Raw genomic sequence first — 13,479 nt, forward strand, 5'->3', positions numbered from 1 at the left:
AAAATCCTGGGGCTCTGACATGGTGAGCTCCTGGCTTACGTTGCCCCATACCTGAAAATGCTTCGGCAGTGGTGAGTGATGGTGGAGGAAATTAAGTCTCTTCCTAGGAAGGCCCTGGAGAGGAGGGTCGTTGAATCTGCCTTTAGCGCGCCACTGGCCTTGAGGGATTGCCCAGGCCCTGTTATCAGGGAGGGTCTGGGTTTGATTAATCTGGAGAGAATCCCTTTAAAGTTTTGGTATTTGGCCTGGCACTCATTCCATGGCAGTCTCTATGGTCAACCTGGTGGTATTCTGTTCTCTGTTGTTTTTGAAACATAATTTTGATAACTTGCTGCCAGAGGAACCACCTGGGTGGGTTGGTATTTTTCAGTCTTGGTTTAGGCCTTCTCTGCGAAGCTGGGCCAGTGAAAATCCTGAGGCTCTGACATGGTGAGCTCCCGGCTTACATTGCCCCACACCTGAAAATGGTTCAGCCGTGGCGAGTGATGGTGGAGGAAATAAGTCTCTTCCGGGGAAGGCCCTGGAGAGGAGGGTTCGTTGAATCTGCCTTTAGCACGCCACTGGCCTTGAGGGATTTCCCAGGCCCTGTTATCAGGGAGGGTCTGGGTTTGATTAATCTGGAAAGAATCCCTTTAAAATTTTGGGATTTGGCCTGGTGCTCGTTCAATGGCAGACTCTAAGCCCTTGTACACACGATCGGAGAATCTGTCGGAATGCGTCTTATCGGACTGTGTCGTCAGATAATCCGACTGTGTGTGGTATGCATCCGACTGATTCCGTCCGAATCTCCGTCCGACCGAATTTTCCAACATGTTGGAAATATTTACCGACCAACTGGGCCGGACGGACCTAATCCGATCATGTGTAGAGCATTTTGATCGGACCAAGTGCCACGCATGCTCAGATCAAATTCCTACATCAAAGCTATTGGCTACTAGCCTGAATGTAGTCCCATCGTAACGAAATTATGTCATCACGTTCTGAAAGATCTGAGTTTTCGCCAACTTGGCCCGACCGTGTGTATGCAACAGTTTCGGACACAATCCGTCGGACTAAATCCAACGGGCAAAATCCGACGGATTTGGTTGGCAAAATCTCCGACCGTGTGTACGTGGGCTTAGGGCAACTTGAAGCATCGCTCTGTGGAGAATGGTGGTTGCCCAGGGTTGGAGTGTGGTGGGGTGGAGGAGACCATGGATCGTTTCTTTCTTCAGTTTCCTTCACTAAAGAAGTCTATAAGTGGGTGGGTTGGGCTCTGGGTGTCCCTTTCCCTTCCCTCTTATGTTATTATACAGGATGTTATGCGGAGTGGACATACAAGGCTTTTGAGACTCACCGGGATTTTGATTTTGACACTTTTTCTAGTTAGCTTGTCCGTTGCTTCACATGGAATGCGCAGTGTCATTTTTCCACTCGGGAAAAAAGTCCTTTCTGTTGAAGTGGTGGTGTACAAGATTCCGGGTGAGGTTGGGAAGATTTGGAGTCTTGAGGAAGACAGGTGGCGGCTGGGGGCCTGGACAAAGGCGTGGAGGAATTTCAGGTCTCCATATCTGTTGTCTGTCAGTCTCTAGGTGTGTGGCTTTCTTTTTGTCCTTTCACATCCCCTAGATTTTGATAAGATCAAGTTTTTTTTTTTTAAAAGGCTGCATGCATGGGGTATAAGTGTAATTGTTTCTTACCCTGAGGGTGTGTTTAGGTGGAGGTTGGGGTTGGGTTTTGCATAATTTTGTAGTTTTCTATAATTATGTTTCTTTGTATATAGTTCTATTTAAGCTTTTTGGCAAAAAGTCGTTTGATTTTATTTTTATTTTTTGTTATCTGTTGATGTAAGCCTGTTTGTTGTATATATTATTTTTTATTTATTTTTGTATATATTTACATATGTTTTAATAACAAGCTGTATGCTTGCAAGATTTTTAATAAACAAAAAATGTACTCTAATGTCCTGCATTGACTAATCCGGATAGAGAATCTGGCCTGGCACTGGTTCCATAGCAGATTTTATGTGAAGGGCAACTTGAAGCACGGCTCTGTGGAGAACCTTGGTTGTCCAAGAGTGGAGTGCGGTGGGGTGGAGGAGACGATGGACCATATCTTGCTTCAGTGCTAGGGATGAGCCGAACACCCCCCGGTTCGGTTCGCACCAGAACTTGCGAACAACCCCCGCGTTCAGTACGAACGTTAGAACCCCATTGAAGTCTATGGGACTCGAACGTTCGAATTGGAAAGTGCTAATTTTAACGGCTAATATGCAAGATAGTGTCCTAAAAAGGGTTTGGGGACCGGCCGTTTTGGCGGGAGCAGTGATTTTAATGACGATTAAAGTGAAAAAAAAAAAGTGAAATATTCCTTTAAATATGGTGCCTGGGGGTGTCTGTAGTATGCCTGTGAAGTGCCACGTGTTTCCCGTGTTTAGAACAGTCCCTGCACAAAATGACATTAAACGGAAATAACACCATTTAAAACTGCTTGCGGTTTTAATGTTATATCTGGTTCCTGCAATATGGTTGAAAATCATTGAGAAACATGGCATGGGTAGCCCTCCCTGCCCATTACCAGCCTATTTGGGTCTTGTACGCATATTAAGGGGAACCCCGTACCCATATTAAAAAAAGGAAATGCGTGTGGCCCCCAGGCCCTATATACTCAGAACAGCAGTATACAGGCGGTGCAAACAAGACAGGGACTGTGTAGGTTTGTTGTGTTAAGTTGAATCTGTTTGTCATTTTCAACCGGTACATTTTTAAAGTGTAGATCCAGTCAAAAAAACTATCTTTAAGCTTTTTGGAAAACATAGGGAAGGGTTATCACCCCTGTATAATTTGTTTTGTCGTCCATCTTTTTTCATCTCACTTGCTGCTGTCTCCTTGCGTTTGCAAGTAGGAGATGTTTGTAAGTTGGATGTTTGAAAGTAGGGGCCTGCCCTATATTATAGCGGTATGTACTGGGTACAGAGCACGCAGACAGCACGCACTATCTCCTAACACTACTGACTGCAAGCTCTATTATTAACCACTTGTTAGCCCAATGTTTGCATAAAGTGAAAGATGAAGTTATGCTGAGTAAATAGATATCAAACATGTCACTCTTCAAAATTGCACATGCCCGTGGAATGGCGCCAAACGTCGCTACTTAAAAAATCCCCATAGGCGACGCTTTAAATATTTTTTTACTGGTTACATGTTTTGAGTTGCAGAGAAGGTCTAGGACTAGAATTATTGCTCTCGCTCTAACATTCTCGGCGATACCTCACGTGTGGCACATGCGAGCACATGGGGACATGGGCGCTTTAATTTTTATTTTATTTTTTTATTGTTCATTTTACTTTATTTATTTTAGTTTGACATTTTTTTTCCCAAAAATATATTTTTGATCACTTTTATTCCTATTACAAGAAATGTAAACATCCCTTGTAATAGGAATATGGGGTGACAGGTCCTCTTTACAGTGAAATGTGGGGGGGTCAATATGACCCCACATCTCACCTCTAGGCTGGGAAGCCTGAAATAAAAAATAAAAAAAAGACTCTGGCTTTGATCGTACTGGCGAGTTGGTAGAAGCACCGGAGGGCGGTGAGGGGTGGGGGGTGTCTATGGCTGGGTATTTCAGGGTATCACCGAGTATGGCTGGGTATCTCCGAGTATGGCTGGGTATGGCAATTTATGGCAGGGTATTACAGAGTATTGGCGGGGTATTGGCGGGGTACTACAGAGTAATAGCAGGGTACTGCAGAGTATTGGGGGTACTGCAGAGTAATGGGGGTTACTGCAGAGTAATGGCAGGGTACTGCAGAGTAATGGCGGGGTACTGCACTGCAGAGTAATGGCAGGGTACTACACTGCAGAGTAATGGCGGGGTACTGCACTGCAGAGTAATGGCAGGGTACTGCACTGCAGAGTAATGGCAGGGTACTGCACTGCAGAGTAATGGCAGGGTACTGCACTGCAGAGTAATGGCAGGGTACTGCACTGCAGAGTAATGGCGGGGCACTGCAGAGTAATGGCGGGGCACTGCAGAGTAATGGCGGGGTACTGCAGAGTATGCACTGGTATTGCAGAGTATTGGCAGGGAATTGAGGGGTTAAATTCGGTGAGCAGCGATGTGGGCACTGCAGATGCAGCCCACATCGCTGCTGACACCGATCTCTTTCCCCTCCGCTGTACCGATCGGTACAGAGAGGGGAGGGAGGAACAGGCGTCATAACATGACGCCGGTTTGTTTCCAAGTGATCACTCCGTCATTTGACGGAGCAATCACGTGGTAAACAGCCGCTATGAGCGGCCGTTTACCGTGATCCGTGATGCGACCCGGCGGTCACGGATGCTCTCGAGTGCGCACACCTCGGGGCACGCGAGAGCAGAATTCTGGGAGGCCGTTAATTAACGGCCTCTCTGAGTTAAACAACCGCCCTGAAGCCGTTAATCGGCAATGGGCAGTTAAGTGGTTAAAGCTAGATCACTAGCTATATAGGTGAGGTGAATATAGTGGTGTATACTGCAGTCAGGGCACAGACAACAACCACTACACAGCAGCAAGATAGGAAATCAGCCAAAAACGATTGGTGTGTAACTGTGTTGAAGGTACACAGAACACCCACTGCTTCAGATGCAAAGTAACACACTACAGGAGGCCGCCTCAAAGGCGGCCTTATATAGTGTGGGGCGTGCACTACACAGCCTGAGCTATGATTGGCCACAGGCAGGATGCCTGTGGCCAATCATAGCTCTCCTCGCTGCCGGCGCTGCGATTGGCCAAGCATGCGGGGTCACAGTGCATGCTTGGCCAATCATCGGGCAGCAATGCACTGCATTATGGTCCGCGCGCGCGTCACTCGAATTTTGACGCGAACGGCCAAAACGTTCGGGAATTCGCCAACGCACGAACAGCCAATGTTCGAGTCGAATGTACGTTCGACTCGAACACGAAGCTCATCCCTATTCAGTGCCCCTTCAATATAGAAGTCTATAAGTGGGTGGGTGGGGGCTCTGGGCGTCCCTTTCCTTTAACACCAGTTATGCGGAGTGGTCATACGGGGCTTTTAAGACACATTGGGATTTTGATTCAGATACTTTTTTTTAGCTAGTTTAGTTCAATACAGTGTCAGGTTTCCACTCGGAAAAAAAGTCCTTTATGGGTTTTTTTTCTGGCAAAAGAGCCTTTTTCTGTTTGGATTTTTTTTGTTCATATATATACATATATATATACAGTGGTGTGAAAAAGTGTTTGCCCCTTCCTCATTTCCTGTTCCTTTGCATGTTTGTCACACTTAAGTGTTTCGGAACATCAAACCAATTTAAACAATAGTCAAGGACAACACAAGTAAACACAAAATGCAATTTGTAAATGAAGGTGTTTATTATTAAAGGTGAAAAAAAATCCAAACCATCATGGCCCTGTGTGAAAAAGTGATTGCCCCCTAAACCTAATAACTGGTTGGGCCACCCTTAGCAGCAACAACTGCAACCAAGCGTTTGCGATAACGTGCAATGAGGCTTTTACAGCGTCCTGGAGGAATTTTGGCCCACTCATCTTTGCAGAATTGTCCTAATTCAGTTACATTAGAGGGTTTTCCAGCATGAACGGCCTTTTTAAGGTCATACCACAACATCTCAATAGGATTCAGGTCAGGACTTTGGCTAGGCCACTCCAAAGTCTTCATTTTGTTTTTCTTCAGCCATTCGGTGGTGGACTTGCTGGTGTGTTTAGGATCATTGTCCTGCTGCAGAACCCAAGTTCGTTTCAGCTTGAGTACACGAACAGATGGTCGGACATTCTCCTTCAGGATCTCTTGGTAGACAGCAGAATTCATAGTTCCTTTTATCACGGCAAGTCTTCCAGGTCCTGAAGCAGCAAAACAGCCCCAGACCATCACACTACCACCACCATATTTTACTGTTGGTATAATGTTCTTTTTATGAAATGCAGTGTTCCTTCTACGCCAGATATACTTGGACACACACCTTCCAAAGAGTTCCACTTTTGTCTCATCGGTCCACAGAATGTTGTCCCAAAAGTCTTGGGGATCATCAAGATGTGTAGTGGAGAAATTGAGACGAGCTTTGATGTTCTTTTTGCTCAGCAGTGGTTTTCTCCTTGGAACTCTGCCATGCAGGCCATTTTTGCCCAGTCTTTTCCTGATGGTGGAGGCATGAACGCTGACCTTAACTGAGGCAAGTGAGGCCTGCAGTTCCTTGGACATTGTTGTGGGGTCTTTTGTGACCTCTTGGATGAGTCGTCGCTGCGCTCTTGGGGTAATTTTGGGCGGCCGGCCACTCCTGGGAAGGTTCACCACTGTTCCATGTCTTCGCCATTTGTGGATAATGGCTCTCACTGTGGTTCGCTGGATTCCCAAAGCTTTGGAAATGGCTTTATAACCCTTTCCAGACTGATAGATCTCAATTACTTTCTTTCTCAATTGTTCCTGAATTTCTTTGGGTCTCGGCATGATGTGTAGCTTTTAAGGATCTTCTGGTGGACCTTACTGTGTCAAGCAGATCCTATTTAAGTGATGCCTTGATTGTGAACAGGTGTGGCAATAATCAGGCCTGGATGTGGCTAGAGAAATTGAACTCAGGTGTGGACAACCACAGTTATAGTATGTTTTAACAAGGGGGGCAATCACTTTTTCACACAGGGCCATGATGGTTTGGATTTTTTTTCACCTTTAATAATAAACACCTTCATTTACAAATTGCATTTTGTGTTTACTTGTGTTGTCCTTGACTATTGTTTAAATTGGTTTGATGTTCCGAAACACTTAAGTGTGACAAACATGCAAAGGAACAGGAAATGAGGAAGGGGGCAAACACTTTTTCACACCACTGTATATATATATATATATATATATATATATATATAAAATAGTTTTTTATTTATTTTTTTGTATATATGTAAATATCTTTTTAGTACGTTGTATATTTGTAAGATTTTTAATAAACAAAAATTTCCACTTTGCATTGCATGCAGTTGTAGCCCCCCCCCCCATTAACTTGAATGGGCTGCGTTTGGGGTCACCCGCCGGCGAATCGTCCGGGTCTGTGTGTTTTATATCACTGACTCCTCTTCTGTATTTTACAGACCCCAGAGGAGATCGAGAGACTAACAGTCGATGAAGACCTGAATGACATTGAGAGGGCGGTCTATCTTCTCAGGTAAGGCTTTGCGTTTTTTTTTTTCTTCTGACCCCAGACTGACAAGGCATGATGTATGTAGCAGACATAGACTGCGGTGCAGCCAGTGCTGGGGGAACTGCAAGTCCCAGCAGGGCTGGGACAAGGGATGGGCAGGAGGGGCGGCTGCCCCTGGCGCAATGGTTTATTGCAGGGGTAGGGGGCACTGTGACCCTAACCCTAAGGGAAAGGGGGGCGCAGTTTCGCATCTTTGCCCTGGGCGCTGGATGACCTTGTCCAGGCACTGAGCCCCAGCATACTCTGCCGACAAGGTTTTATTATGATTGCTCTGTTTTCAGCTGTTCCTTTTGGGGCTGGAATTAAAGACCCGCCATTTTCATGCACTTTTTTGTTTAACCACTTGCTTACTGGGCACTTAAACCCCCCTAACGCTGTACCCAAAGGACATTTTTATCATTTTTTACCCACAAATAGAGCTTTCTTTTGGTGGTATTTAATCACAGCTGGGATCTTTATTTTTTGCTAAACAAATAAAAAAGATGAAAAATTTAGATTTTTTTTTTTTCATGTTTCATAGTTTGTTTATACAATTTTGCAAACAGGTCATTTTCCTTCATTGATATGCACTGATAGGCACAGTTAAGGCTGCACTGATAGGCACAGATAAGGTGGTACTGATGGGCACAGGTAAGGCGGAACTGGTGGCCACTGATGGGTGGCATGGATGGGCACTGATAGGTACCAATGATAGGTGGTACTGATGGGCACTGATAAGTGGCACTGATGGGCACTGATGGCCACTGATGGGTGGCATGGATGGGCACTGATAGGTACCAATGATAGGTGGTACTGATGGGCACTGATAAGTGGCACTGATGGGCACTGATGGGTGGCACTGATGTGCAGCACTGTTAGGGCCCACAGTGCCACCTATCAGTGCCTCAACAGTGCTGCACATCAGTGCCACCTATCAGTGCCCATCAGTACCACCTATCATTGGTACCTATCAGTGCCCATCCGTGCCACCCATCAGTGGCCACCAGTGCCGCCTTACCTGTGCCCATCAGTACAACCTTATCTGTGCCTATCGGTGCCCATCAGTGCAGCCTTATCAGGGCCCACAGTGCCACCTATCAGTGCCTCGATAGGCTGCACTGATGGGCACCGATAGGCAACAGTTAAGGCGGCACTGATAGGCACAGATAAGGTGGTACTGATGGGCACAGGTAAGGCGGCACTGATGGCCACTAATGGGTGGCACAGATGGGTGGCATGGATGGGTGGCACTGATAGGTACCAATGATAGATGGCACTGATAGGTGGCACTGATCAGTGGAACCTGTGCAGCACTGTTGAGGCATTGATAGGTGGCACTGTGGGCCCTGATGGCCCTACTGTTGCCTACTGCTAGGTGGCACTGGCAGGGGCCACAGGTGGACAATAAGGATCTGCAGCAGCACACCGTGATCGGGGGACTGATGTCCCAATCATGGGTGCCGGTAATCGGCTTTTTTTATTTCTCCTCGCGCAGTCAGCGCGAGGAGCAAAAATAGCCGATTATCGGCTCTGTTTACATCATGTAATCAGTTGTCATTGGCTGACAGCTGATCATGTGGTAAGGGCTCAGGATCAACCCCTCACTCCGATCTGTGATCCAGCGAGACTCGCTGATCACAGAGCGCGCCGCGCCCGTCCTGCAAGGGGCACGCAGGCCGCTCGGGCACAGGAGGACGTCAATAGACGTCGTCCCAGCCAAAGCAGGTCCGCGCCGTAGCCGTCATTCGGCTATAGCGTGGATCTGTAAAGGTTAAAAAAATTTATTTTTTGCTAGAAAATGACTTATATTTGCCAACGTTGGGAGCGTTGGAAAGACCCATCGCGGAGCGGGGACCACTGACTGCGGCTGGCCACGGCTTGATTCACCTGTGGCGTCAGCGTAAAGACGGCCTTTGTCTGCGATAAGATGCTCTTCAATAAGGACCTGAAATATTTTTGAAAATGTCTGATTATTGCTAGTAAAAAAAAACAAAAAATTGATATTTACTTCAATGTTATGTTGAAGAACCTGGTTACCGTGGCAACGTATTAGTGGACGTTGCGCTTCGGGGTAAGCGGCGTATTGTCACTTAAAATAAGTTGTAAATGAATACAAAATATGAAATTTCTGTCTGAATTTTTTTTCTTTTTGTTTTATCTCAGCCAAGTTTTATAAAGTGTCGGAGGCGTTGTTGACGCACCGCATTTGGGAGGATGGGTTTTTTTTTTTGTTTTGTTTTTTTGGTCTCCCAACAAATGCCTGTGATTATATTTGGTTATATTTGATTATATTGAGTTTTGTTCTTCCTCTTTCATTGTTTTCTTTTGTTTGCTGTCGCTTCTCGCCGTCTGTAACCAAATTCTGTGCCCGTCCCGCGGCGCTTCACTTCCTCTGTCTGCTTGATGGTCGCTGCGAGGACCAGGGGGTCACAATGGTTGGGATGTGGGTCCATCATGTCAAAAAAAAGAGTCTTTCAATAAGCAAGAAACACCTGTGTGCAAAACCACAGATGGAAGCTGCCATTCTCTTAATCAGCATGTCTCAACTATTTCTCAGTTAGGACTAGTTTACACTAGCATTGCTCTCTAAAAAGCGATCCGCACTTTAGAGGCTGATTGCATGCATTGAAGTCAATGGGACATGGTTTTGCATTGGAGTCAATAGGGAGCATTTTTGCATTGAAGTCAATGGGATGCGATTATGCATTGAAATCAGTAGGGGGGGGGGTGTTTTTGCATTGAAATGAATAGGACGCGATTTTGCATTGATCATTCTAAGCACCCCTGTCAGTGGTAAATGGTTTGTCTCATCCCTCTGCCTGATACATTCTGCTGGAGAGCTTGAGCTTTTGAAAAAAACAGCATACTTGCTGGCTGGATCACCAGATAAAAATAGAAGAAAGAAAGCCTAAAAAAACAAAACAAATGGAGCCGTCACAGTTGTTGCCAATGGTGCCCATTTTGCTTGCTATTTTATTGCTACCTTAACACGCAAACACTCATTTATAACTAGGGGGCGCATATAAAACTTGGATAGCATTTGCCCAGTGAGAGTGCGTGTACATCCTGTGAAAATGGGACAAAGAAAAAAAAAAAAAAAAACAGATGTTATTAGAGCATTTCCTGTGCCGGAGGAATGTATTTCATTGGTTTAAGATGGAAAATACCACATTTGGCCACCAGGTGGAGCTAAGTATCATAAGGAATTTCTATGATACTTAGTGCCATCTAGTGGCCAGATTTAGTATTTTCCATTTTAAATCAATAAAAAAAAAAAAAAAAAAAGAGTCCACATCTTTGACCCTGCATACAGTATATTTATTATGCTGTCTATGGCACCTCTTACCAACACAGATGCCATCTTCAGGGTGTCTTGGCACCCCAATTGTAGAAGGCTGCTTCAACTCACCGCATGGACCATCTGGTGGTGAATTGCTGCGTGCGGACATACAACTATAGACTGAATTATCGGCGCGCGCACACATTGTTTTATTTTTTCTCAGGCCCTGATGAAGGTGTTGGAGGTGAAACTCCTGAAACGCGTTGGTTTCGCTAGCAATGGGGGGGGGGGGGGTGGATTTACTGAAAACTGGTGTACACAGAATCTGGTGCAGCTTCCAGGTTTATGGTCAAAACTTAATTGAAAAAGCTGAAGTCAGAAGCTGATTGGTTGCCATGCACAGCTGCACCAGACTCTAAGTGCTCCGGTTTTAGTAAATGTCTCCCCCCCTTGTATCATTGGAATAAACTACTGACATCAGTGATTTGGGGGTATTCTTGCCTGGGGGGAAAGGGTTCCCCTGACATAAATGATATGGGGTATTCTTCCCTGGGAGCCACAATCCCACTGACACCAATGATATGGGGTATTCTTCCCTGTTGGTCATTATTCCATTGATACCAGTGATTTGGGGGTATTCTCCCCTTGGGGGCCACTATTCCTTTGACACCAATGATTCAGGGCCATACTCCTGCTGACACCAATGATTTTGTGTATTCTCCCCTGGAGGTCACAATCCCACTGACATCAGTGATTTGGGGGTATTCTGTCCTGGGGGGCCACAATCCCACTGACATCAGTGATTTGGGGTATTCTGTCCTGGGGAGATTACCCTGATACTAATGATTTGGGGGTATTCTTCCCTTGGGGGGGGACGCAATCCCACTGACATCAGTAATTTGGGGGTATTCTTCCCTGGGGGGCAAAGATCACCCTGATACTAATGATTTGGGGGTATTCTCCCTTGGGGGGCCACAATCCCACTGACACCAATGATTTGGGGGTATTCTTCCCTGTGGGCCATTATCCCATTGATACCAGTGATTTGGGGGTATTCTCCCCTTGGGGGCCACTATTCCTTTGACACCAATGATTCAGGGCCATACTCCCGCTGACACCAATGATTTTGTGTATTCTCCCCTGGAGGTCACGATCCCACTGACACTAATGATTTGGGGGTATTCTTCCCTGGGGAGGCACAATTCCACTGACGCCAATGATATGGGGTACTGTCCTCTGGGGAGCCATGATACCATTAATACCAATGATTTGGGGGTACTCTCCCCTGGCACCACAATCCCATTGATACCAGTGATTTGGGGGTACTCTCCCCTGGCGCCTCAATCCCATTGATACCGTTGATTTGGGGTACTCTCCCCTGGCGCCACAATCCCATTGATACCAATGATTTGGGGGTACTCTCCCCTGGCACCACAATCCCATTGATACCAATGATTTGGGGGTACTCTCCCTGGCACCACAATTCCATTGATACCGATGATTTGGGGGTAAGCTCCCCTGGCACCACAATCCCATTGATACTGATGATTTGGGGGTACTCTCCCCTGGCGCCACAATCCCATTGATACCAATGATTTGGGGGTACTCTCCCCTGGCGCCACAATCCCATTGATACCGATGATTTGGGGGTACTCTCCCCTGGCGCCACAATCCCATTGATACCAATGATTTGGGGGTACTCTCCCCTGGCACCACAATCCCATTGATACCAATGATTTGGGGGTACTCTCCCCTGGCACCACAATTCCATTGATACCGATGATTTGGGGGTAAGCTCCCCTGGCGCCACAATCCTATTGATACCAATGATTTGGGGGTACTCTCCCTTTGGGGTCATGACCCCCACGGATGCCAATGATTTGAGAGGTTATTGTTTTGTCTAGTTAAGTTATAGTAATTCTTACTTTCGATTGGTTGATCCCTTTTTATTACAATTATATACATACTTTGCATCACCGTCATTTTTTATTGTATAATAAACTTTTTGGTAGCAATCGGGTATAGAAGGTTGTAGAAGAATTTACTAGCCCTGGTCTCACTACCCTGCTCTATGGTGTACCCAGATGTTGCCCTATTTGCTTCTGAACCAAAGAGCTTACTATTGTTGTAAATAGGAGATGTTACATCAGGCCTGGAGGAGGGAGACCGACAAATCAAAAGGGTGCAAAGTCCAGTGCATTACCAACAACGCAAAAAGTAAATATGTACATAAACCAAGGTGGTCCTATTGGAGATGGAACTGGCATGACCCTAAACATAAGCCAGGCTGGCCATCTGACATGTTTGCTCTGAATAAGAGGGCATGTCCCTTGAAACGCGCCAGTCTTTTCCAAGACTGGTAGGCTATGCCAGTGCTACCTTCTTCAGACCAGGGATTCTTGGAATGATCCCAGGTGGCAACGTGGTCCTATTGGAGATAGAACTCGCATGACCCTGATGTAAGCCAGGCATAATTCTCTTCCAAGACTGGTAGGCTATGCCAGTGCTACCTTCTTCAGCCCGGGAGTCTTGAAATGAACCCAGGTGGCAAGGTGGTCCTATTGGAGATAGAACTCGCATGACCTTGACATAAGCCAGGCTTGCCAGCTGACACATGTCAAGTAGGGATGAGCCGAACACCCCCCGGTTCGGTTCGCACCAGAACTTGCGAACGACCCCCGCGTTCGGCACGAACGTTAGAACCCCATTGAAGTCTATGGGACTCGAACGTTCGAATTGGAAAGTGCTAATTTTAACGGCTAATATGCAAGATAGTGTGCTAAAAAGGGTTTGGCGACCTGCCTCCTGCCTCAGGGGACATGGGTCACTGCAAAAAAAAGTTTTAAAAACTACCGTTTTGGCGGGAGCACTGATTTTAATGACGATTAAAGTGAAAAAAAAAAAGTGAAATATTCCTTTAAATATGGTGCCTGGGAGGGTGTCTGTAGTATGCCTGTGAAGTGCCACGTGTTTCCCGTGTTTAGAACAGTCCCTGCACAAAATGACATTAAACGGAAATAACACCATTTAAAA

At 46.1% G+C, this 13,479-nt stretch overlaps 1 protein-coding gene across 1 annotated transcript in view; it reads left to right on the top strand.

Annotated features, from left to right (window-relative positions):
* The window catches only part of PPP4R4 (protein phosphatase 4 regulatory subunit 4), a 153,394-nt gene that overhangs the window by 22,329 nt on the left and 117,586 nt on the right, over positions 1 to 13,479 (top strand). The window contains 1 exon segment of the mRNA XM_077466815.1: positions 7,078 to 7,151. Coding sequence (XP_077322941.1) covers positions 7,078 to 7,151 — 74 coding nt within the window.

This window comes from Lithobates pipiens, unplaced genomic scaffold (genome assembly GCF_037356315.1).
Source record: "Lithobates pipiens isolate NorthernLeopardFrog02 unplaced genomic scaffold, aLitPip1_a1.2 Scaffold_37, whole genome shotgun sequence".
Lineage (NCBI taxonomy): Eukaryota > Metazoa > Chordata > Amphibia > Anura > Ranidae > Lithobates > Lithobates pipiens.